At 42.6% G+C, this 25,332-nt stretch overlaps 1 protein-coding gene across 4 annotated transcripts in view; it reads right to left on the minus strand.

Moving 5' to 3' along the window:
- Nucleotides 1-25,332, minus strand: part of B4GALT5 (beta-1,4-galactosyltransferase 5) — a 121,502-nt gene that overhangs the window by 61,515 nt on the left and 34,655 nt on the right. Inside the window, exon 3 of one of the 4 annotated variants that reach the window (XM_074347424.1) lies at nucleotides 12,967-13,019. The exons of 1 other annotated variant lie outside the window; for it this stretch is intronic. Coding sequence is in view for 2 of the 3 variants with exons in the window: in XM_045519307.2 (XP_045375263.2) it covers nucleotides 12,463-12,823 (361 nt within the window). In the remaining variant the exon portion in view is untranslated. Of the gene's footprint in view, nucleotides 1-6,109; nucleotides 6,428-12,462; nucleotides 12,926-12,966; nucleotides 13,020-25,332 lie in introns of those variants that run through there. 2 more of the 4 variants (XM_045519307.2, XM_074347422.1) reach the window with 2 other exon arrangements.

Below are 25,332 nucleotides of genomic sequence, written 5' to 3' on the forward strand. Positions count from 1 at the left end.
CTCTTCTGCTGTGAGCCACCACAAGATCCTGTATATATTTCCCTGTGCTACACAGTACAATCTAGTTATTTCTTGTGATTAATCTTGTCTTTTCAGTCATACTATATGTGCCTCAGGAATATCTTACAATTCTCAACTTTGGGCAAGTTAATGACTCAACCTCAGCTTATATGATGAACTATAAAATGAAAAAAGCAGTCAAAAGTCTAGAATTCAAATACTCCCATAGCTGCACATGATAGGAAGACACTCAAATACTGGATTATTATTGACCCCTAGATGTAAAATTCCTTTAATTTCCTCACAACTTTCTACAAAAATACACCCAGTGTACAAGGGAAGGCATACCTTTACTTAGCTAGTACTAGAAACTAAAGAATATCTGCCCTTTCACTAATAGTGCACACAGGCCTGCCTCCTCTCATGTTAACTCCATTAACTTCTTTTAAGCCAACACCCAATCTATTCGCTTCTGATTAACTTTTTTCTTGACCAGGGTTAACCACCAGTTTTCCCTGGTTCTTTCACAGGCCTCCACAGCATCACATTCCCTATTTCTTGCTGGCTAAAGTTCTGCCTGCTTTCCACGGTTGGATGTGCCCAACATACCCTCCACAATTTAAAAAGCTGCAAAATTAGGGAAACCAGTCAGTCAGTAGCACTGTGGCTTCTATGGCTTTGTAATTTCTGTTCTCTTAAAGAGCTCTAAAGAAGCATGGCAACACAAGAGGAACCTCCTACCTGGCGATGGTACACTCTGCTCCCACTGGCCTGTCGAGCTCAGGGCGGGGAAATGTCAAGGTTGGAATATAATCATCTACTGGCTAGAGTATCGATGGCCTGGAATGGTAACTGATACTGTCTGAACGGCTGCTTCCAAAGATTGTCCAAGACTAGCATATTTTCACTGTTTAAAAGACTTCAACTCCAGTTTTGAAAATTTTCTCTTGCACTCAGAACTGCTGGTGAGCTGTCAACATCTTTTAAATTAGACAGAGTGTGGTTAAACTCCTTTCTTGTGAATTTAACGAAGGAAGGCTTTGGGTGGCTTTAAAGCTTGGCTAACTTCACTTAATATAGCCAAATGCTGTGAGTGTTGCTGAGGATACAAGCTAAATGCTTTCTGGAGGGTTTAAGTATTCCTAGGCTACAAATTAGAGAGATTAAAAGGAACCCTTCAGAGAAATGGTACCCCAAAAGTCAGGCCAGAACTGTTTATCAAAGCAAAACAGAAGAAAGCACTAGGCATGTTTATTATTGATACAAAAAAAGAGAGGGATTTACTGTTTGAATTATTAGTGATTAATCATTTAATTTGCAAATAACATAAAATGCCCACAATCCAGTACATTTGTCTAGCTTTGAACAATCTGAAACTTCCAAATTGTATTAATGCTTAACAATAAAGTAAAATTTTATCTCAAAAAAAAAAAAAAAAAAAAGGCTTCAACTCCAAACCCAAGACTTGTTTCCAACAGAACCAAATTCTGCAGAAAGGTCGTAAAATATCACCAAAGTCCTGGTCAAAAGTGGTGCCATTCGGTTTTATAACTTCAACCTGTTCTCTAAATACGGTTTCCTTCTATGAAGACTGACATGATATAATACTCAAAGGAAACATTTGAGTGAGTGCACAGGCACACATTGGTGGGGGGGCCTTTAACAGGGTGAAGTTTTTTAATTTTCTAAAATAAAATAACCCACATTTACAATACGTATTTCATTCCAGAAAAACTCAGGAACCAACTTCACTGAAGCGTTTAGAGGACATTTTCCTGTGGGGATCAACAACAACAAAAAGGCTATTTTTCTACTACACTTAACAGATGGGGAATCTGAAATTCTCCCGGTGTTATTAGAAAAAGTTGCATTTGATTACACAAAACATGTATCTTATCTAAAATCTTAGGTCCAAAATTTGTATAGAAGGTGAATGAATTATCAACTTTCTATACATAAAACCTTCTCACTGAAAGTTTGGTTACGATGCAGTTCAGTTTTTCAAACAGCTTTGTTTTCTGGCCAAGTATAAGATCAGAGAATCAAGTGACTTGCTCAAGGTCATTTGGTCAAATCAGGTGGGATTGGAATTACTGACTCCTGCCTTCCAAAAGCCAGCTATAAATCAAACTTCTTAGAACTAAGCAGGCCAAAGGGAAAAAGCATTCTCCATTTCCTTTCCTCAATAAGCAAAGGACCAAAGAAAAATTAGTTTAAATAGTGAAACTTCAATAAAATTTCATCAGTTTATAGACTATTGCCTCTAACCATGCACAGGCATCTCTCTCAAAATCAGTAACTAAACAATTTGCAAAGGTCAGTAACCTCTATACAACCTTCTCTTGCGAAAGCACCATAAACTTATTAAGATTTTTAAATTCAGCACTTCAAAGTACGTCTGTAAATACTTCATTTTCTCTTATCTTCTAAAAGACATGGTCATGCTGGAATATGGAAGTACTCCGAGCTCTGAGTTTTTTTGTTTTTTTTTAAGTTAAAGGGCCATAAATAAGTTCAAAGTTTTCTTCAGAACCCTGAAAGGAATAGGGATATTTCAACAGTGCAGGTAAAACAAGTGATTAAATAAACGAGAAATCACTCGGGCTGTAGGGGAGAGAGGGCTACAGAGAAGAGGCATGCCTGCATTTTTATCACTCTGTCACTTTCCTCTTCCTTTTTCAAATCCACCACATCCCTGGCACTTTCTACCCATCCTTTTCATTTCTACTTTTAAACTACTAATATAAAACACTACTTCTGATTTAATAACAAAAACATAATGGTCAATGAAGCCATATTTTTAAATTACTTAACTGGATTGGGATGGTGACATGAAAGTAACTTTGTATTTGTTACAAACACATTATATTCATATTTAGTAATATTCCTCATATCCAATTTTCTAAGTCAAATGGTACCACTACCTCCACTTTAGATGACTCTCAAGTCTAGGGAAATTTTCCTTTGTTCTTAGACTATGGGTCACTAATATTAAGAGCTGGCATTAGATCTCAAAAATACTAACAATGGTTAGGCTGAAATTGTGGCTGGGCTATATTACACATGGGCAACTTTAAAAAATTATAACTAACATGATTTTTCTCATATCTCAAATTCAAGTCTACTTATTTCTGAATATAGTTGTAGCACACTCTTAGATTGACGATTTCTCTTTAGCCCTTGAGCAAAATGTGGCCATAGGGTATACAAAGCAAATCAAAAGCAGGACTAGAAAAAATTAAAGCTGGAAGGAAATACAAGTCTGACACTTTCCATTATGCCAGAAAACAGAATTGTCATCATTTGAAAATGTGTTAGGTTGAGCTATATCAAACTGCTGACATACAACTGTTTTTGATCTGCAAAAATGGAAATTTCACATGATTCAACCTAATATTATTTTCTGTGCTCATTTTAATAATTGTCTCAAATAAGGGCTTCATATCCCAAGGCATATAAAACCTTGTATTTCTCTAGACTGCCTTCACCTTTTGAAAAGATTTGCCACCCTCTATCTAAAGCTGATCATTTAAAAAACTAAGTTTGTTAACAGGAAAGCCAAGATAATGTACTCGTGCTTTCGAGAACCCTAAAACCACTCCACATCCTTTCCACCGTTCCCCTTTCTAACCAACAGAATTTGAATCCTAAGTAGGTCTGCCCTTTAGAAGACTTATATTTAAGGAGAAACTAATGAATATTTAAGTGCTTTGCATCTTTTTCAGCTATCAGTGATATAGAAATCTAAGTGTGGTAGGATCCACTGCTTTACACTGGGGTTCCACTGACCTAAAAATCTACCGTTGAGGAATTTTAATTAAGTTGATAAGTTCCATTTCTGTTGTAGAATCTGGCTTCTAATCTTTCTAATCAAAAGAGTGATTACCATCCCACTGGGATATATTTTTCCATTTAGATATGGCTGATTTATGCACCCACACCGGAAAAAATCTGTCACTTTCACAAAAAGGGTTATGGCTCCAAGACTGCCTCTAGGCTCAAATTCATCATTTCACACCCATTTTTATTAGTGTCTGATATACAATATGCTAATTAACTCTTTTCTCAATTAATTCCACTAATTACTCACCTGTTCTTATTCTGCCAAAATTCCTATCTCCTCATCCGATCCATCAGGCCACACACAGTAACTTCCTAGAGGGATGCTTTTACTAAGACACTCTGTAAACTGATGTTACCTGTTTCTGTCTTCCTAGATCTAGTTTACAGCACAAACCATCAATATCAACCATCAAATGAAACATGCTCTTAAAAAAAAAAAAAAAGTCAAAAGAGAATCTCCTGCTCTATCTGGAAATTTCTCTGTTCAGCAAGTTCAGTGTTGACAGGCCAACAGAGAACGGCCTAGTCACTGTAACCCTAAAGGGTATTTCCCTAGAGTTAAACCATGAACTCTTACCTAACATCCAAATAATCCAGACTTTTTATAGCAGAATTTACTCTCATTGCCCCACCCCCAACAGCATCCTCTGATCATTTTTGACCCTCAACTGAGGTTTTCTCTAGGGCCTCATGGTGATGCCAAGTCAGGCAAATAGATTCCTTAAACCTTCCATCTACTCCCTTCTTTCTCTAAAGCTACATATAATAACTGCTTTTTTCCCCTGAACTCTCTCTAAGCATCAGATACAGTGGCAAGTGCTTTAAAAGGGAGTCTATCTACTTCCATCCTTAAAACCCTATGAAGTTAGGGTGAGTACCCCCATTTTACAGAAGAGAAAAGCTGAGGCTTAGTAACTTGCTCAAGGTCATACAGGGCGAGGATTAGAATCCAAGTCTGACCTCAATGTCCTCTGACCTTAACCCTCATACTGTATTTCCTTCTAATCTCTTTCTTCATGTCCTAAATGTCTGCTATGTGGTCTTAAGACAGTCTATCCTTAGGCAGGGTTCAGTTTCTCTGTCTTTATTTTCTTTAAAGGACATGCCTTTGAGGGTGAGTACCCATTCTATCTTTTCCCAATACTCTCCCTTCCCACCTGCACCATTTCCCCAAGGTCCTTTGTCATATCTCCTCCTCTAGGGCCAATTTAAATGTCCCCTCTGGCCTCAGAGCAGGTACCAAAGGATACTGGAGGGCCACCTTCTATTCTCAAGGCTAGGAGGAAGCAGAAGGGAAAGAAAGGGAAAAAAGGAAGAGCCCAGACAGCACCCCTTCCCCAAGTATTCATTCGAGAGGAAACTGTGGCTGAGGACCTGAGCGGGGGTGAGGATTCCGGGAAGCATAGGAGGTAAGGGAGCAGAGAAGACAAGGGTGTGCCCTTGGGGGTAGGCGGGGCAGAGGGAGGGGATGGAGAGGAGGCGTGGGACGCTCAGGGGTTAGTAGATTGAATGGGGGGTGGATCTCCATGCGGGGGGAGGAGGGTGCCACCCCGCTAGGAAAAGGATCTGGCCACTTGGCGGAGGAGAATGTGTGTGTTGGGAAGGAGGACCTGGAGGTGGATGTAACAAGGGAAAGTGGAGGGAAGAAAGGAGAGGGAGGGAGAGCAGGAAACGGTAGAGTCACCGGGTAGGAGGGAGAGGAAGGATGGATGGAAACCAGGAAGGTGGGACGCCTTGAGACTCGGGCACAGGGGCTCCGCGAGGAGGGGAGGGCGGGCCGCGGAGGTTCGGGGTCCGTGGAATGCCGGGAACCGGGGCCGGAGAAGACCCCGGGGAGGGGGAAAGGGAGTTTTCGAGCCAAGGAGCGGGAAGTGGGGTTCTAGGGAGGCGAAGGCGAGAAAGGGGGCGTCTCGGCACGATGAGGGTGTGGGCGCGCGTGTATGTGTGTATGAAGGCACCGTCAGGTTCGCGCGGGGATAGGGTTAAAGGAGGGCAGGGAGTGGGAGGGAGGCTGGCAGGGGGGAGGGGGTGCCGGAGCCCGTCGGGGTGCAGAGGGCGGGAATGTCCTGGTGTCTCCCGAGGGCCAGGTGTGGGGTCTCCCGAGGGTCGGGCCGGGGTGCCCGTAGTCTTCTGAGGGCCAGGCTCAGGGTCGCCTCCCAGCCGAGGGTCTTCCGAGAGCCCGGGTCCCCTCAGGGCAGGGCGGGGGTTCCCGCGGCCCCTCAAGGCCAGAGCGGCATCCCCCCGGGGTCCCAGTCTCCCTTCCTACCTATGCCGGGCGCCACATAGACGAAGTAGAGCAGCGAGGACGAGAGCGAGAAGAAGAAGAGCGCGGCGAGCAGCGAGCGGCGCGGCAGCCGCAGCAGCCCCCGGCGGACGCGCATGCTGCAGCCAGGCGGCCGCTCGAGGGCCGGGCCAGGCCTGCTCCCGCCGCTCCCGGTCCGCCGCTTCCCGGGCCGCCGCCGCCGCCGCCTGGGCCTTGGCCACCACCTCCCGGGCCTCGCCGGCCGCCGCTCTCCGTCGCCTCGCTGCTCCCAGCCGCCCGCCGCCGCGGGCTGGGCCACATGAAGCGGGCGGGGGCCTGAGCGGCCCTGAGCGAGCGCAGCGGCGGGGGCGGGGGCGGGGCGGGCCGCGGGGGCGGGGAGGAGGCGGGGCTAGCGCCGCCGGGCACCGTCGCAAAAGACCTGCGCGCGCGCTTGTCGCCCGACCCCCCTGTTTGGCCCGCGCGGTGGCACGATAGCCCGCAGGGAATGTCGCCAAAAGGCGACAGCCCCTCTCCTGGCACGGCCGCCGCCCCGGCTTTCGGGGAGCCTCACTCAAGTGCCCGTCGGCTTCAGGCATGGGCGCCCCCAACCTGGGAGTCAAGGGACCATTTGCAATATCTGACGCGGCTGGTCACCCAGAAGAGCAGGGATTGTAGGTATGGGGGTTCGGTATACACCTTCATTCATTCTTTCGTTCGTTCGTTCATTCGTTCGTTCATTCATTCATTCAGTTCACCATTTATTGAAAGCCAGACTTATGCCAGACATCGTTCTTGGCGCTGGGGATGCTACAGAGAACAAAACAGACAAAATTCTGTCTTCTTGAACTTAACATACAAATGGGAGGAGAAAAAGAAATCAGTTCATAATGTCAGGTACTGATAAGTGATATGAACACAACAAAAGAAGAGAATATGTTGGGAGGCAGGCCACCATGGTCAGGGAAGGCCTCACTGAGGGGTGACATGAGCTGAGATGTAAAAGGGTGAACAGCAGATGCAAAGTCCCTGAGGTTTAAAAGCCTGATTTGACCCCAGGTTGACTCAAGGTCAGCATGGACGAAATCCAGTGGGGCAGAGAGAGCCTATGGGATGAGGGCACAGATCTGGGCAGGATCCACACGACAAAGAATCATAAGGAGCATAACATTTACAGTTATCAGTGAGAAGACTTGCCCTTGAGAGACACTGGGACTTACTTATCTCATTGAATCACCCCAGCAGCCTAAGATATGCACTCTTATTATTCCTATCACACAAATGAGGAAACTGAGGCTCTTAGACAGAGATGCAGTTCAGGGCTTAAATCAAAAATGACCTGTCTTCCAAGGCAGACCGTTGACCAGGTTATGAGTGCCTCAGCATTCCATTTGGCCCCTAATTCCCATCCTGAAGACAAACTGGTATCCAACTTTATAGTATACTGTAGCACCATATCCAAAGCAATGCCCCAGGCTAGAAGACCTCTGAAGGCAGTGAGCAGTAGCTAGAGACTCTTGGCAAAGGCCAGTAGAACCAGGCCCAGCTTCAAGAAGTTGCCAGCTGAATTGGGGAGGCAAGTGTCCCCTTGGAATGCCAAAGCAGGCAAAAGAAGAAAGGACTTTGCAGGGATTCTGTGAGAACCAACAATAATCCTGCTTTGATTCCTAAAGTGATTCATACTTTTTACAGTGTTTCTGTGACTTCAGATAAGGGTTCTAGAGCCCGACTGTCCTGGATCCTTGACAAATGTCTGTACCATTCTTAGCTGAGTGACCTTAGGCAAATTACCTAACCTCTCTGTCTCTCAGTAAAATAGTGGATATTATTAGTAACAACTGCATCAGGTTGCTGTGAGGATTCAAGTAGTACATGCACATGGGTTCTCAGCTGACCAGCCCCCCTGGGAAATCGGATGGGAGAGAAGAGTCTTAACAAAAAAGAAAAGCAAATAATTTTGACTCAGACAGATATGAGTTCAAATCCTAGCTTGGTCTCAATTGGCTTTGTGACCTTGAGCAAGTCACTTTAACCCTCTAGCTTTTATTTATTACCTGTGAAATGGGTCCAGTGTTGCCTACCCCACAGGAATGTGATGTAGAGTGAGATAGCAGAGGTGCGGCCCTAGACCAGAAATCTCAAACTAGCTGGAATAATCTGATTTGCAACTACTTTTGTTTGGACCACACAAGGGCACCTCCCCACCCCTGTCTTTAGAAAATATTTTCAAACATACAGAAAATTTGGAAGACTAGTGCCAGGAGCACGTGTACACTCTCCTAGATTGCTATTTTTCCAGATTTATCTATATATTCATATGTATAGATTTTTTCTGAAATATTCAAAAGTTAGTTGCTGCCTTATTGGTACTTCATGCTTCAAATACTTCCACAGAAATCCTAAGAAAAAGAACATTCTCCTACACAACCACAATAATGTTATCACACCTAAGAAAATGAATAATCACACTATAATGTCCTGTAACATCCAGTCCATTCTCAAATTTCCCCTTTGGTTTAAAGAATGTCTTTTATACCTTTTTTTTTTTTTTAAACAGTATCTAATCAGGCTTCACACATTGCATTTGGAATTATACCTATAGTATTTGTTTATCTACAATAGTCCCGCTACCTTTCTTTTTCCATCACCCCTCCCCCAACATTATATCTAAAACACTTTTAAACCTATTGGGAAGTTGAAAGAATGGTACAGTGAACAACCATATACCACCATGCAATGTTTTGTCCAGCTGAACTGGTGTTAGGTCAATTGGATTTCCAAAAAAAAAAAAAAAAAAGACTCATCAATCCTACTTCATACTATCTACAAAATCAATCCAAGATGGATTGTAAATCTAAATATGAACAATAAAACAAAAAAGCTTTTAGACAAAAACAGAAGAGCATCTTCCTGTCCTTGGCATAAGCAAAGATTCATCAAATAGGACACAAACACCAACCAAAAAGGAAAATTTTGATAAGTTGTGCTACATTGAAATAAGAATTTCTCTTCATCCGAAGACACTAGTAAGGGAAAGAATAGGTTGCATAGGAGGAAAAGAAATAGAAATATGCGGCTGATAAAGAACTCACATCCAGAATATTGTTTAAAACGCACGCATGCGTGCACGCACACACGCGCGCACACACATACACACACAGGAAGATTGATAAAGACTGACAAGCCACAAGGAATAAAAAAAGATTTCAACAGGCATTTCATAGAAGAGATCCAACTGGCCAATAAGCACATGGAAAGATGCTTGCGTTTATTTGTCTTCTGAAGAATGCAAATCAAAACCACACCTCGATACCATCTGTGGGCTGCTGGCTCAGAGGAAGAGAGGGAGCGCCTAGGGCCAAGAGTTGAGGAAGTCCCCTTTGAATAGCAGAGCAGAAAGTGTGGCTCTGCCAAGGAGGCAGAGAGGTAGGTACTTGGGTACTCTGGAAGCCGTGGAAAAGTGCCTCTGCCCTTGTGAACAAAGCCAAGATGGTCCCCAACTGGTCTTGGATGCATCTTTTGGAACCCCTCACTCCATCATTCCACATCTGTAAATGACACTCCTGAGACTGACCTCCTCAGAGTGCTGTGAGGTGGAAGGATCTCAGGGACATGTGTACCTCTAACCCCACTGGGACAGGGGAAAAAAGAGGGTCTGGCTCCTCTGGTTGACCCAAAATGGGCTCCAATTAGGAAGGGGATGGGAGAGATAGAACTGGCTCAAAATAACAAATGTCCTCCACAGTTGGATTCCTTCACCATCCACCTCTCCCCTAGCCTAGGTGGGCAAAGAATTCCCCTGTGAAAAGAAACAGGGAGGCCTTCCCACTTCTGGACTATATACTGATGACTTGTCTCGACTCATGTCCCACATGAAAGAGCAAGGCATTGATTGGGGTTTGTTTTTTTTTTTTTTCTTTGACGGCAGGGTAAAAAGAAGATGTCAAATTCTGTCCTCCGTACTGCCTTTCATCTCCAAGTTAGGTTTCCAACTCACTCAAGCATTCATTCATTCATTCATTCACTCTTCAGTCTCTCAGTCAAACAAGCTCACATCATTCTGGTCTCTGTTCGTATGTTATCTCCTTCAAGAGATTTTTCTCTAAAATATCTTCCTCCTCCTCACCCCAGAACTCTCTATCCCCTTACTCAGGTTTATTTTCCTTCATTGTGCTTTTCATCCTTGACATCATATTATACATGAATGTGTTTATTTGTTCCTTTTCTGTCTTCCATATCGGAACATAAGCTCCATGAGATCAAGGATTTTGTTTCATTCTCTGCTGTATCCTTTCATCTAGCACAGTGCCTGCCACCCAGAAGGTGCTCAGTAATTGTTGAAGGAATGCTGAACAGATAGCAGGTGTGCACTGAGCACAGCTGGGCATGGCAGATGCAGAGGTGACTTAAGTGGAAGGAAGAACAGCCCAGGGAAGGACGGACAGGAAAGTGAGTAACTATGATACAATGCAATCAGGGTGGGACTCATGTGATCAACAGTTTGGGGAGGTGTCCTGTGAGATTCTAGATGGCCCTTGAAAGGGAATTGAGACATGCTTGCTCCAGGGGCAGTGAGAGGAGGCCAGCCTTCCTGGAGTAGCTGGTCACTCCAAGTAAAAGGAAAAGGGGCAGGATGAGACCAGGGAGGCCCTAAACTTGTGGGTCAGTAGGGGCCCCAGAGTCAGAAAGATCTTGTGACCAACCAGTCCTGCCTCTTCCTTACCCTTGCTCTGTGACCTTGGGAAGTCATTATACCTCTCTGAGCCTCCATTTCCACATCTGTAAAATGAGGGTCATAGAGTTCCTTCTTCCTGAGGTTGCCATGAGGATTTGAGATACTGTCTGTAAAGTGTCTGGCATGTAGCAGGTGCTCAATCAGTGGGATCTGTCCTATTCTTACACTTTTCCCTGGGGGCCATAGGGAGCCCTTGAAGGTTTTAGAGGGGAGGAGTGGTCTAAACAAAGGGCGGTTCCTGGAGAAATCCCAGAAGAGGACGAGTTGGGCCTTGTGTACTTGCCAACACTCTATTACCGGCTTGCCCAAATCAAACACACAAAGGATCCAGAGCCTAAAGTAAGTTAGAAATAACACCATGCCCTCTCCACCTCCTCAAACTCTACTGTTCCAGGCACCTGCCCTGAGGAAGCCGTTGCACAATCCATAAACACTAATCTCCAGCAGTGTGATAACATTACAGAGCAATGACTATCTCAGTTCAAACTCCCAGAGGCAGTGAGCAGATAAAGATCGCTGACATGTCCATAACTGCTTTCCAGGCCCCACGAGCCTTGGCATTGAGTACTTCCAGTGCCAGGAACACCTGTTGACCGAGCATTGACTGTGAGGTTCACCCCAGTAACCTCCAGCCAGTAGTAATTAATCAGCCCTTTCAGGAGAAACTGAGGCTCAGAGCAGAAATCACAGACATCACTTCCTGCCAGTAGCTTTAAGAGCCCATGTGTCCCTCTTGTCCTGCTACCACAGTGACCATCAATATTCCACAGAGCAGCTGCCCCGCTTGCTGAGTTCCAGAGTGAAGAGAAAAGTCCTCCAACTCCATCAGGCCAGTGATGAACATTTTGCATAAGCAAGAAATAAAACTTTGTTTTAAGCCTCTGAGATACAGAGGCTGTTTGTTGTACTACAGCGTAGTCTGGCTTATCCTAACTGATCACAAATATACTCTTCTGCAACTTGCTTTCTAACATTATTTTTATAAGACACAGCCACAATGAAACATGTACCTGGAGTTTATTCATTTCTTGATGATGTCTATTTAGGTTGTTTCTAATTTTTTTCTATTACTGGTCCATAGAACCTTAGCCACAATTCAAAATCTAAAACATCTAAAACCTAAACGTTTTCTCATAATTTATTTGTCAGCGAGACTTGACCTGACCTGACCTGAATTTCTTTAGTGGCAAAACTTGACCTCAATAGACAGAAGGCTATCTGTAATCTTTATTGCACTTGACATGAATATTCATATGTTCCAGTGAGGAAATATTTAGATTTTTGCTTACAGGGTGACCCATTCCTCTCAAGGGGTGTTCTATAAATATTCATATATTCATAAATATTCATATACCATACTACCTTTCAAAATTCTGATATTTTCTAAATTTCAAACATATCTGGTCCCAAGGGGTATGGATAAGGGATGGTGGTCCAATACAAACACTGCCACAATGAACATCTATGGCAGAATGTCATTTACAAAGATTTCCCATCCCCATGCTCTTCTGGACATTCTTTAATTCCCCTTCCTTTGAATCTGGGTGGGATTGTGAATCACTTACAGCCAATAAAAAGAAGTGGAAATGACCATGCAAAACTTCTGAGAAAATGCAACTTCTGATTTGTTGATTGGAACACCCACCTTTGGAGCCATTAGCCACCACTCTGTGAGGAAGTCCACGCCACAGGAAGAGGCCATACACAGGTGCTCTGGTCAAGACCGCAGCAGACGTCCTAGCTGACAACCAGCACCAATCCCCAGACAGATAAGCGAGAAAACCTTTAGACAGTCCAGCCCCTAGCTGTCCAGTCATCCTCGATCTCCCATCTGAAGCCTCAGACAAGCAGTCCCCACCGTGACCTTTCCAAACCATGAGCATGATAAAATGTTTACTGTTTACGTCACCAAGTCTGGGGTGGTTTGTTATGTAGCGATGGTAACTATAACAGTGCCCTCCTGTGTGTATCCTGCGCATCAGGGCAAGAGCTTCTCCAGAGCACATACATACAAGAATGCATTTGCTGAGTAGTAGGATATGCACAGCTGCTTAACTGACTATTTCCAAGTGTTCTCCAAAGTGGGTGTGCCAATTTACACTCCCTGCAGCGGTGGCTGACAGTTCCCATGACTTCCTGCCTCACTTACAGTTGCTATGATGAGATTTTCCCCAGGCTCTGTTCCTCTGCCACGAAGCTCCTCTGAAAAAAGAAAGTAAGATATGAGGAACTGGTATCAAAAGTTAGCAAAAGTCCTCCAACAGCAATGGCTCTATGGAGGACTATGGCTTTGCAGTCAAAAGGCTGATTTATATCCCTTTTCTAAATTCTGACACTGTCTTTTCCATCCCAGACAAGAAAGTATGTATGTATGTAAAGGTATGAAAGTATGTATGTCAAGGGGTATGGATAAAGGATGGTGGTCCAATACAAACACTGCCACAATGAACATCTATGGCAGAATGTCTATATGACATTCTGGTATGACAGGGTATGACAGGGTTGCTCCTGAGGAGTATTAACTGATAGAAGTGATTCTCTCATTCAACAGGTATTTATATCAAGTACCAAACTAGGTGCTGGGCATTTTTAGAAATGCTGAGAGAAGAAGTCTAGGTACCAGGCATTTATTGAACTTTTTTAGCCATTAACATCCATTCATTTCTGCTACAGCTCCAATTTCCTTCTCTTCTTGCTTTCAGTCTGTGGGTTTCTCTGGGGTTGCTGACTCCATTTCTGCCTCTAGACTTGTTATGTGAACCAGCCTTGGTCAGTCAGAAAAACACTGTATTCCTCTGGTAATAGTAATTGTTTCAAAGTTGGGTGGACGAGTCAGAACCAATGAGACAACTCCCAGACACTTAAATTTGTGCTTTTGGAGAAGCCAACTTTCTCTTTCATGCTAGACATAAATATGAAAGGTTCTGAGGCTGAAGCAATGGCAGCCATTTTATCAGCTTGTGGAGCCTGGGGACCAAGCCACAATATGGAGAGAAGTTGGCATAAGCAACAAAGAGAAGTTGAATCCTGATGACATAATTTGAGCTCTGAACCTATCCAGTCCTGGCCTTCCATTCTTTTTACTCGTTAGTTTTTCTGCTGAGGTTTTTCTGTTTTGTTTTGTTTTTAACTGAAGTATAACATACATACAGAAGCAGACACCTATCACAAGTGTACAGCTCACTGAATTTTTAAAACTGAATATACCCATTTAACAAGCACTCAGATCAAGAAAAAGAACATCACTGGCACTCATTTTATACAAATAGAATCACAGTGTATGTTCTGTTATGTCTGACTTCTTTTGTTCAGCATTATGTTTGTAAGATTCAATCATATTGATGAGTGAGGCTGCAAGTCATTCACTTTAATTGCTGAATAGCATTCCATTGTGTGAATATACCACAGTTGATTAGCCAGTTAACTGTTATCAGGCATTTGGGTAGTTTCTAGTTGGAGGCTGCTATGAATAATGCTGCCATAAACTCTCTAGTATAGTGGCTCTCATACTAGTAAACTACTCTCTTGACATAATGTGTTAGTCAGGACTTTCAGCTCAAACTGGCTTAAACAAAAAGGGAATTTATTGCACTAAATGACTATAATGTCTTGAAGCAGCGTTACATGGCTTCAGGCATAGCTGGACCCAGGAGCTCATGTAATATCATCAGCATTCAATTTCTCTCCATATATTAATTCCGCTTTCCTTTGGGTTGGTTTCATCAGATTCACCTGCTCCCCCTGACCGCGTGGTTCCCACAGCTACAGAATCACCTGCCAAAAAAGAGTTTTATAATCAGTTTCATTGACCTGGTTTCAGTCACATAGCCAGCCCTAAACCAATTACTGTGACTAAGGAGATGAAGTGTACTGATTGGCTAGACCTAGTCACATGCCTTCCCCTGCAGCCAGGAGGCAAGCTGAGCATCATATAATCACATGTCTAATAGTGGGAAAGGATGGCTCTCCAAGGGGAAACCAAGGTGCAATTACTCCAATGGAATAGACGCTGGGTAGGCAAAAGCAACAGACATCTGTGGAGCACACCAAGCTTTTTTTTAATGCCAGAAACTTAAAATCAAAAGTACAAAATGGTCACCCTGATCACTCTTCCAGCCCTCCTGGTGATTTTGCAGGCACTTAAATCTTGTATCAAATCCTTTTTTTTTTTCAAATTGCAATATAGTTGATTTACAATGTTGTGTTAGTTTCTGGCATACTGCATAGTGATTCAGTTATACATATATATTATTTTTCATTATAGGTTATTACAAGTTACTGAATATAGTTCCCTGTGCTATACAGTAGGACCTATTTGTTTATCTGTTCTGTATATAGTAGTTTTTATCTGCTAATCCCAAACTCCCAATTTATCCCCCCACCATCAAATCCTTTTTTGATTAAAATACCTGGAGTGGTTTCTACTTTCTGAACTAAGTCCTGACTGATAAAATTCTCCTAAGTAGAATAACCCTACACACCTCTATTAGAGCACAAATCACACTGTTTTATACGTACATATGTACATGTGGGTATGCTCGCCTATAAGTACATAATAAAACAAGCACACTTACTCTGCGTCAGGCACTGTTCTAAGAACTTTATAAATAGAAATTTACTTAATCCTTACAATAATCCTTGAGGTTGGTACTAGCACCACCCTTATTCACAGATGAGGAAACTGAAGTCTAGGAGGATTAAGGAACCTGCTCAAGGTCACACAGCTGGTTTCTTATAAATTATGTGACAGTTATGGCTAGATTACACATTTCCTTGAGGGCAAGAAAATGCCTTTTTTTTCATCTTTGCACCCTCTGTGCCTAAATCAGGGCCTGGTACATAGTAGATCTTTAGTAAATATTAGTTAAATGAATGAATGAATAAAACTGTTTATAAATTCAACTGAGTCTGCTGTGAGAAAACCAAAAAATACTCCCAAAAAACCAATCATTAAAAAAATTTCAGGGTATTTCTTTTCTTGCTAGAGCACGGGTAAGCAAACTTCTTTTGTAAAGGGCTGAATAGCAAATACTTTTTATTTTGCAGGCCATACAGTCTCACTCAAAACCACTTAATTCTATGGTAGCACAAAAGCATCCACAGACAAAAAAAAAAAAAGCATCCACAGACATGTGGCTGTGTACCAATAAAATTTTATTTTCAAGCAGTGGGCCAGATTTGGACTATGAGGTGTAGTTGAATACCCCGGGAGAATGAGTCTATTTTATTAAAGTGTTTGCTACAGATCATTGCACTTAGTAAAATCAATCAGTACGTTAATTTTTAATTTGTTTTGAAAAATTATTTTTTAATCCACCACCCTTCAGTTTACCCCACTTACTCCCTTCACTATATTAAGATTCCTGGAACATAATTTTCATTCATCGTGTCACTATTCTAATTTAAAAAACTTCGGTGGCACTCTATAGCTTATAGAAGAAAGTCTAATCTTCATTTGACCTTCAAGACCGTCCGTGACCTGTCCGTGACCTGTTCATGACCCTTTACATCTCTTACTTCTCTTCAACATGTAAGCAGGGATGTAAACATTTCAAGTTCTATACAGAAGAGGCTGCTTAGTAACATTCCATGATTCTACACAGAAGAAATGGGTTCAGCTAACATTCCTTGAGTCTATACAGATGAGGAAGAACTGTAGACACTGCAAAATGATAAGCAAAGAGGTTCTGCAAACTTTCTATAAAGAGGTGGGTGTTCTGCAAACAGTCCAAGGTTCAAGCCACAAAGGGGGGGCTCTGCAAACATTCTGTGATCTGTATACATGAAGATATTCCTCAATTCTATATACAGGAAGGAAAAATTGTTCAAATGCCTTAAAATTCTATATGCAGGGAGTGCTCTGTAAACATTTATGATTTTATACCTAGGAAGAAACTTTGCAACTATTACATGATTCTACAGATAGAAAAGAGCTATGTAAATCTTCCTTGATTTTCCAATGTATTTTTCAAACAGTTGGTGATCCTGGAGAGGGGTCTGCAAATAATTAATGATTCCACTTGGAGGAGGGTGTTCATTTCCGATTCTACCTGGAACAAGGGTGCTCTGTAAAGATTCTATGACACCAAACATAGGAAACTCTGTGTGCAGTTAATGATGTTACAGATAAAAGGGTGTTCTGTAAATATTCCTTGATTTCACACAGAGTAGGAGGGTCATGCAAACGGCCAAGATTGTACACACAAGATGGTATTCTGCAAATATCTCATGATTTTATATGTAGGAGAGGGTTCAGGACACAGTCCGGGATTTTACCCAGATGAAGGAAGTCCAGCAAACACTCCTTGATTCTGCTGAGAAGACTAAGAATCTCTGCAAATGTCCCTCAATATTACATACAAGAGGAAGATTTGGAAGCAGTTCATGATTTAATACAAAGGAGAGTGCTTGGTAAGTGCTTGGGAATTCTGTGGGCTGTAGTGGGCTTGGCAAATCTGGTCTTATGAAGGAAAGCTGGGGGCCAGGCAGTTTTATCAATGGACAGCATAGGCCAGAGCCCAGAGTCTTAATATTTCAAGTGCACATAAATATGTTTGAGACCAATACTGACTCCAGAATATAAAAAGGAAGCTGCAAAAATTGAAATTAATCAATGCTTAATTAAAATGTCTACAAAATATAATGTTAGGTCCACTAGTCATCCGCCTCTGAACTCACATGATTACATCTAATTGTATCTACTAGGCCATGGGGATGCATTTTGTTATGCTTAATGGGATGTGGATGGGTCTTTAAAAAGTAACAATGCCAGAGGCCTAGGAAGATCCTAAAATGGCTCTACACGGAGAAGTTGCTGGAAAGTTCCCGTGGGAAGGTCAGAGGACTCTCATTTCCAAGCCACCTGCTGCCCCTGCCAGCCCAGCTCCTGAGCAGAACGCTGACATTCCAAAGCTGGGCTCTGCTGGGGTGAGAAAATATCCCAACTCCCAAGAGATGGACAGGGCTCCAAATATCACCCACTGATTGGAGGAAAGGCCGCCCATGTCAGCAACAGGGAAAGCCAATTAGCCAAGGACATTATGTTGTGGCAGGTGTCTGGAACAACCAGATATTGTCATGGGCTCAGGAAGGAAAAACAGCTGTGTCGGCTTCTCCTCCTCCCATCCTCTGAGCCAGTAGCACTACTTTGAGCAGAGTAATGGGGGCCAGAGGGAGGAGCTGTGGCCGCAGCTAAGCTCTAGGGTCACAGGCAGGCATGAGGAGTGTTGATCAAAGGCATTGAGAGAAAATCTGACTCTAGGGTCTTAACATCCCAGAGCCTGGCCGTAATCAATCAACCATGTGACAGCAAAGGTCGTCTTGCCCTGAACTAGAATCTACAGGACAGGCAGAGGTTAAAGCTCTGTTTCTCCATTTTCTTAAGCCAAACCCCATTTCAGCAAACATGAAAGAAAGCATCTCAGTCTCCTTTGGCATCGTTTAGATTTCAAAAAATTTTTTTTTCTTCACACTCTAAAGTGATTAACGGGACATATAGAAAAGTATCTTTATGACCTTGGAGACAAAGGGATTTCCTAAACCAGGCACAAAAAGCACAGACTATAAAGGAAAAGATTAATCTATTGGACTACATCAAAATTGAATATTCCTCTATGACAAAGAGGAAAAGACAAGTGACAAACCGGGAGAAGATACAACCAATATAACAAAGGGATTATACCCAGAATTTATAAAGAATTCATAGATAAATAAGGGGGGGGAGACAATCAATCATCCCAATGAAAAAGGATTTCTGTGAGAAGAGGTAACCCAAAGGTCCCATAAACATATGAAAAGATGCTCAGTCTCAGATTAATCAGGGAAATGCAAACTATAATCAGAATCACATACTGTTTTACATCCAGAGATTGGCAGAAATTTTACTTCTAGCTCTGTGCTCCAAAGAAATTCTGGCAAGTGAGCATAAGAAGATATATACAAGCATGTTCACTGCAGCATTGGATGTCACAGTGAAAAATGACAAGCAACCTAAATTCCATTGTTAGAGGATCACGAATAAAATGTGCTTTTATTAGTCACATGATAGCATACTATGCAGCAGTTAAAATGAATGAAGTAAAGCTTCTCTATGTATCAATAATGTGAGAAAACAGCAAGCTATAAAATGAGACATACAGAAAAATAACATTTGACTGAATTTAAAAAACATATAAACAGTGATACTATAAATACTAAAAGAAACTATGAAAGAGGGGTTTCCAACTATGATTCAAAGTCCAGAAGTCCTAAAAGAAAAGACTGATAAATTTGACTACGTTAAAACAACAACAAAAAAACCCCACTTATGACAAAAAGAGAGAGGAAGAAAAAACCCATCATATGCAAAGTCAAAACACAAATGACAAACCAGGGAAAAATTCTTGCAGTTCATCCCACAAAGAGCTACTCTCCTTTGCATAAGAAGAACTCTCAGAAACAGATATGAAAAATGGACAAAGCCTAGTAGAAAAAAAAAAAGATGTCAATAGACAGTTCCCAGAAAAGGAAATTCAAATGGCTGTTAAAACATATGAAAAGCTGCGTGGCCTCTCTCTTTCTAAAAAATGCAAATTAAAACTACAGGAACCACTATGTTCCATCTCACATTGGCAAGGTTCTAGAAGCTTGATAACACACTGAGTGATGAGAGTTTGAGGCAACAGGAACCTTCATAATTCCTGGTGGGGTATAAGTTGGCCCAACCTCTCTAAAGGGTAATTTGGCAAAATCTATCAAAATGATAAATGCATATGCATTTTTGATCCAGCAAGTTCATTTCTGGGAATGTGTCCTACAAATAATCCTGCATATGTGTGAGATGACATTTGTATAGAATTATTTGTTAAAAACATGGGTTGTAATAATAAAAAAAATCAAAACCAACCTCATTGTCCATTAACGGGACACTGGCAAAATAAATTGTGATCTGTCCAGTGACAGAATACTATGCAGCAGTAAAATAGAAAAGAAAAGAAAAAAAAGAATGATGAAACTCTCTATATACTGATATGGAAAAGTCTCTAAAATACATGGTTATGTGAAAAAATAAGTGTGACAATATCTACCTTGTATAATAACAGTGGGAAAACAAGACTGCTTGTATTTGCATATGTATTCAAAAGGAAACTCTAAATGAACATACACGAAAATAAAACAGTAGTTACCTGCTGCAGGGAGAGGGAAACTTATGAATCATTACCCATTTAGGGAATAAATGTTGAAACAATGAAAGTGCACACATACACACACACACACAAATCAGTTCATGCTTCTTCCTAGCATAAAAGCCTCCAAGAGCTGCCCCCTGAAATCTCAACAAAATTCAATACCGCACTGAGGCCTATGGCCCTGGAGGATCAGGTACCAGCCTTCCTCTCTCACTCCCTCTGGTCACCCTATCCTCACCTTTCTTCAACTCGTTCTCTATATATGGTCATATAGTTGTGTGACTCAAAACACAGAAGATATACAGAGGTATGAAAAAAATGGAACCATCACGCACTGCTGGTGGGAATGCAAACTAGCGCAGCCACCTTGGAAAAAAATCAAGTAGTTCCTCAAACAGTTAAACACAGTTACCACATAACCCAGAAGTTTCACTCTGAGGTATATACCCAAAAGAACTGAAAAATACGTGTCCACACAAAAACTTGTACATGAATGGTCATAGCAGCACTAGTCATGAGAGCCCAAAAGTAGAACCCCTAAATGTATATTACTAAAAGAAAGAAACCAATCTGAAAGGGCTGCATGCTGTATGACCCCAATTATATAACATTTCCAGAAAAGGCAAAACTATGGAGACAAGATAAGGATCAGCAGCTGCCAGGGATGGCACCAGGGGAGAAGATGAACAGGCAGAGCACAGAGGATTTTTAGAGCAGTGAAAATACTCTTTATGGTATTATAATGATGGATATATGTCATTACAAATTTCTGCAAACCCATAAGTGAATGCACAAGCCTAAGGTAAACTGTAGATTTTGGGTGATTATGCTGTGTCTATGTAGGTTTATCCTTGGTTAAAAAAAAAAATGTTCTATTCTGGTGAGTGGTGTTGACAATGGGCATGTTGTGGGGTTATGCGGTATATGGAAATCTCTGTATCTCCCCTTCAAGTTTGTTATAAACCTAAAACTTCTCTAAAAAATTTTAAAATAAAATAAAAATAAACACCCACATAAACATATTCCTAAAGGAAAAAGACATAATTTTAAAATATATACATATATTGTTTGAGTTACTGATGGAGGTGAACAGTGAAGGTCACCTGTAGCCAAACCAGATGGCAAGTCCTGAGCAACAAAGTGCCCCCAGGAAGGACTGAGCGAGCTGGGGAAAAGCAAATTCAGATGTGTCTTTCCTTTGCTCAAACTCCTCCATAGCTCCTCATTGCCCTCAGGAGAAAATCCAAATACTGTCTTACGTTTGCCAGGACCTGCATGAACTAGTCCCTGCCCACCTCTCCCATTCCCCCTCACTGTTTTCCACTCAGTTTCTCTCTCCCTCTCTCTCTCTCTCTCCCTGCCCTTCTCTCTCTCTCCCTCTCTCTCTTTCTCCCTCCCTCCCTCCCTCCCTCTCTCTCTCTCACACACACACAAACACACTCTTTTCCCTGAAAACCTCCCCTCCTCTTCCCACTCTCTGAGGCTAATATACACCTCCATACCCTGCCAGGTTCAGCTCAGACCTCACCTCCACCAGGAAGGTTCCTTGAGAGCTTACAGCTCACACAAGAGCCCAGGGGAGGGACAGGCAAGGAGGAGGCCCCTGTGGCTGGAGTGGGGTGAGGGGAGCAGGCGGACCGAGATCAGAGGTAGTGTGGGTCGGGGGGCGATCACAGAAGGCCTTGTTGATCATAGTACGGCTTTTACTCTGAATAAGGTGGGAGACATGGGAATTTTTAAGCAGACTGACAGCGTCTGATTTAGGATTTCTCTGGCTTTTGGGGAGTGGCTGGCAAGGGCAGAAGCAAGAAAACTTAACATCCTCAATCAGAATTAATCCCCACTTGGTCTATGCCTACAGAACACATGCATGGACTGCATTCAACAAGCACACGCCTTTACTTCTTCTGTTTCATGTTCCAGTTCACCATAAGCAACAGGGGCTGAAGCATCGTGGTTAAGACCCAGGGCTCTGGAGGCTGGCCTCTGGTTTGAAACCCAGACCTTCCAAAACTAAACTTTTATTTAGTTTGTTGAAACCTCAGTTTTTTCATCTGTAAAATGGGATTGATAAATTGTACCAACCTCCATAGAGTTGTCATTAGGATTAAATAAATTAATCCACATAGAGGGTGCCTGGAGCTTGGTCAGGGCTCAATAAACATTAGCTATCATTATTACAAAGTGTCTGTCTGCACTACTGTACTAAGAACTCCAGGTTGATTTAACCTGGGTGCAGAGGCAGCCTTCAGGCAAAGCTTGCTGGAACATCAAGCCTTGGAGAGAGGTCTCCCCACTTCCTTCTCTCTCCCTCCTCCCACTTCTCTCTTCCTTCTTCTCCTTCTCCTCCTCTTCATCCCCTTCCCCCCCCACCCTCCTCCCCCTTGGTTTGCTATGAGTCTTGCAACATTCCTGCAGAGTCACTGCATGTTAACACTTCCAAAGGACTCCAATGATCCGTGGACTTCCTGGACAGGTGAAGAGACTCACAGAAACATCCAACCACAGGATAGTGGGGCTGGCAGGGCCTCAGAGCCCTTTCCTAACGCACATCAAGATAAATAAATGGGGGACCAGAAAGCTTAAGCCATTACATCAGGCACAGGATGCAAGGGTTCGGGTCAGAACCTGGGCAGCAATCCAGGTTTCCTCTGCCCAGGACTAAGATACTTTTGTTTCCTTTTACAAATGTTTAATTACACAAGGAAGGCAGTCTCCTCATTTAAAAAAAATGCAGGTAAATGTTGAAAATGTCTTTAATGATCACCCTGTGCCATCTGCCAGCATTCTTTATCCACGTGCCTGCTGTATTTTTCACCAAAGCACCCGTTTCCACTTGAAATACCACCCACTGGAATGAAAACTCCCAGAGTACAGAAGTTCGTCTGTTCTACTCACAGCTGTGGTTCCACTGTGAGGACAGTGCTGGGCACAGAGCAAGTGCTCAATAAACATCTGTTAAAAGAATAAATGATCCTCTGCAACCTTGCTCCCTCCATGCCAAGGTCACTGCTACTAGCAGTTTGGCTTTTTCACCCATCTAGACGAGCACCATCCAATAGCATGTTCTGCAATGATGGAGCTAGCCTATATCTGCACTGTCCAGTACACTAGCCACTAGCGACATGTGGCTATTAAGCACTTGAAGTATGGCTGATGCCACTGAGGAACTGAATTTAAAATTTTTACTTAATTTTAATGAATTTACATTTAGATGTAAACAGCTTCATGTGCCTAGTGACAGCCATGACAGTGCTGTCCCAGACATTTTTCCTGGGCATTTACATATGTATGTTATTCACAGACTGTTTTGCGTTTTTGTGTTTTACACTCATGTCTGTGTATCCTTCTGCTTCTTCCTTTTTGTCATTGAAACATTGTATTTTGCAAGTCTTTTCGTATCATGCCAGATAGATTTGCCCCTTTCTTTTTAACTGCTACACAGAAATCCACAGTGTGGATGTACCATAATTTGTTTAGCCATTCTCTATTGAGAGATATTTAGATGGCTTTCAATCTGCCACTATTAAAAACAGTGCTGCAATGAGTATTACTGTTCATATCTCCTTGGGTACAACTATGACCTTTTCTCTGGTGAGTATCAATAATAATAGTTATAATTATAGTAATAATCACTTGCATTGATTGAGTCTTTATTATGTTCCAGACATTGTACTAAGCCCTTTACGTGTATTAAATGATTCAATTCTTATTAGTCTAATACAGGAAGTTTTATTATTATCTCCATAGTACAGAAACAGAAACTGAGGCACAGAGATGTGCAGTAATTTGCCCAAAGTCACAGAGCCAGTCAGTGGCAGAGCCAGAATTTGAACTCAGACAGTTGCCTCCAGAGTTACATGTTCAACATCAATTTTCTAAGCTTCTGCGAAACTACCTGGCAGAGAGTAAAGGGCCTATAAGCAGTGTATGCACAGACATGGGTCCACCTGCAGGGCTGAACTGCCATCCTAGGGATCTCTTTTCAGGGCTGAGAGCCTGGATTCCTCGGTCTAGGGTAAGACACATCTGTGGAAACTTTGGGGCTGGGCCAAGCTGCCATTTGGGTCTATCTGGGTAGCAAAAAACTCCTGATGACACATTCTGCAACTTTTCCCCGCCCCTTATAGGTCCCAGGTCTTCCTCCCTGACCGGCAGTGAGCTCAGAGTGGTATAAAGGTGACAGCAAGAGAGAGAGTGAGAGCGGCAGGCGGACTTACGCAACCTGGTGGAAAGTGATACAGGCCGACTTGCTGATTGGAAACAAACAGAAAAGGAGTCAGGCAGAGCTTCCTGGAATCCAGGTCTAGGAGCTGCCAAAAATGGGCCTCCTCTCTTAGGAACAATTGAATGTCACTGGGGTAACTGAACACTGCTGGCGAGAGAGGCCTCCTGCCCACAGTCTCACAGAGCGGCCTGTGTGAGCTGGGCCGGGCTCCAGAGAAAAAAGGGCCTGGCGAGGTGCCCCATGAGGCCATCTGAGGAGACACTGCAGTCTCTCACACTGGACCAGCTTCTGCTGTATCCAGGCTGCTGAGCCATAGGCTGGGGGATCCCCAGGGCGAGCCTCAGGCGCAGCTGAGGAGGAGGGCTCCAGCCCAGCGGTCAGAAGCCAGGACACCTGGGTCCCAAGGTGGCTTTTCCTGCTGCCTAACATGACATAGCCTCTCATTCTTCTCCTTAGTAGAAAGGGAATAAAAATGGGATAGAAGATTAAAATGGTATTAGTACAAAGGAGATAAAACATTGTAAGACTCAGATAAGACAGAGGTCCCACAGACCTTCTATGTAAAAGCCATTTTAGTAAATATCTTGAGCTCTGAGGGCCGCACAGTCCCTCCACAGCTAACTGCTCAACTGCTGTTGGAGGCCAAGCAGCCACAGGCAAGAAGAAAACAAATGGGTATGGCTGTGTGCCAATAACATTTTATTTTTGTACTCTGAAATTTGAATTTCATATAATTTTCATGTGACACAAAATATTGCTCAGCTCTTGATTTTTTTAACTTTTTTTTTATTGAGTTATAGTCATTTTACAATGTTGTATCAAATTCCAGTGTAGAGCACAATTTTTCAGTTATACATGAACATACATATATTCACAGTCACATTTTTTTTCACTGTGAGCTACCACAAGATCTTGTATATATTCAGCTCTTGATTTTTTTAAACCATTTAAAAATGTTTTTAAAAAGTCTTAGCTTGAGGAGTGTACAAAAACAGGTCCACCCAAAGGACCTGGCTTTGGTGTTTAATTTATATTCAACTATCAGTCTGTCACTGGAGAAACAACATATGAATCATCCATCTAGGAAAACAAACAGGCAGTGGGCTCAGCACACAGTTCA

The sequence above is a fragment of the Camelus bactrianus genome, chromosome 19 (genome assembly GCF_048773025.1).
Source record: "Camelus bactrianus isolate YW-2024 breed Bactrian camel chromosome 19, ASM4877302v1, whole genome shotgun sequence".
Taxonomy (NCBI): Eukaryota; Metazoa; Chordata; class Mammalia; order Artiodactyla; family Camelidae; genus Camelus; species Camelus bactrianus.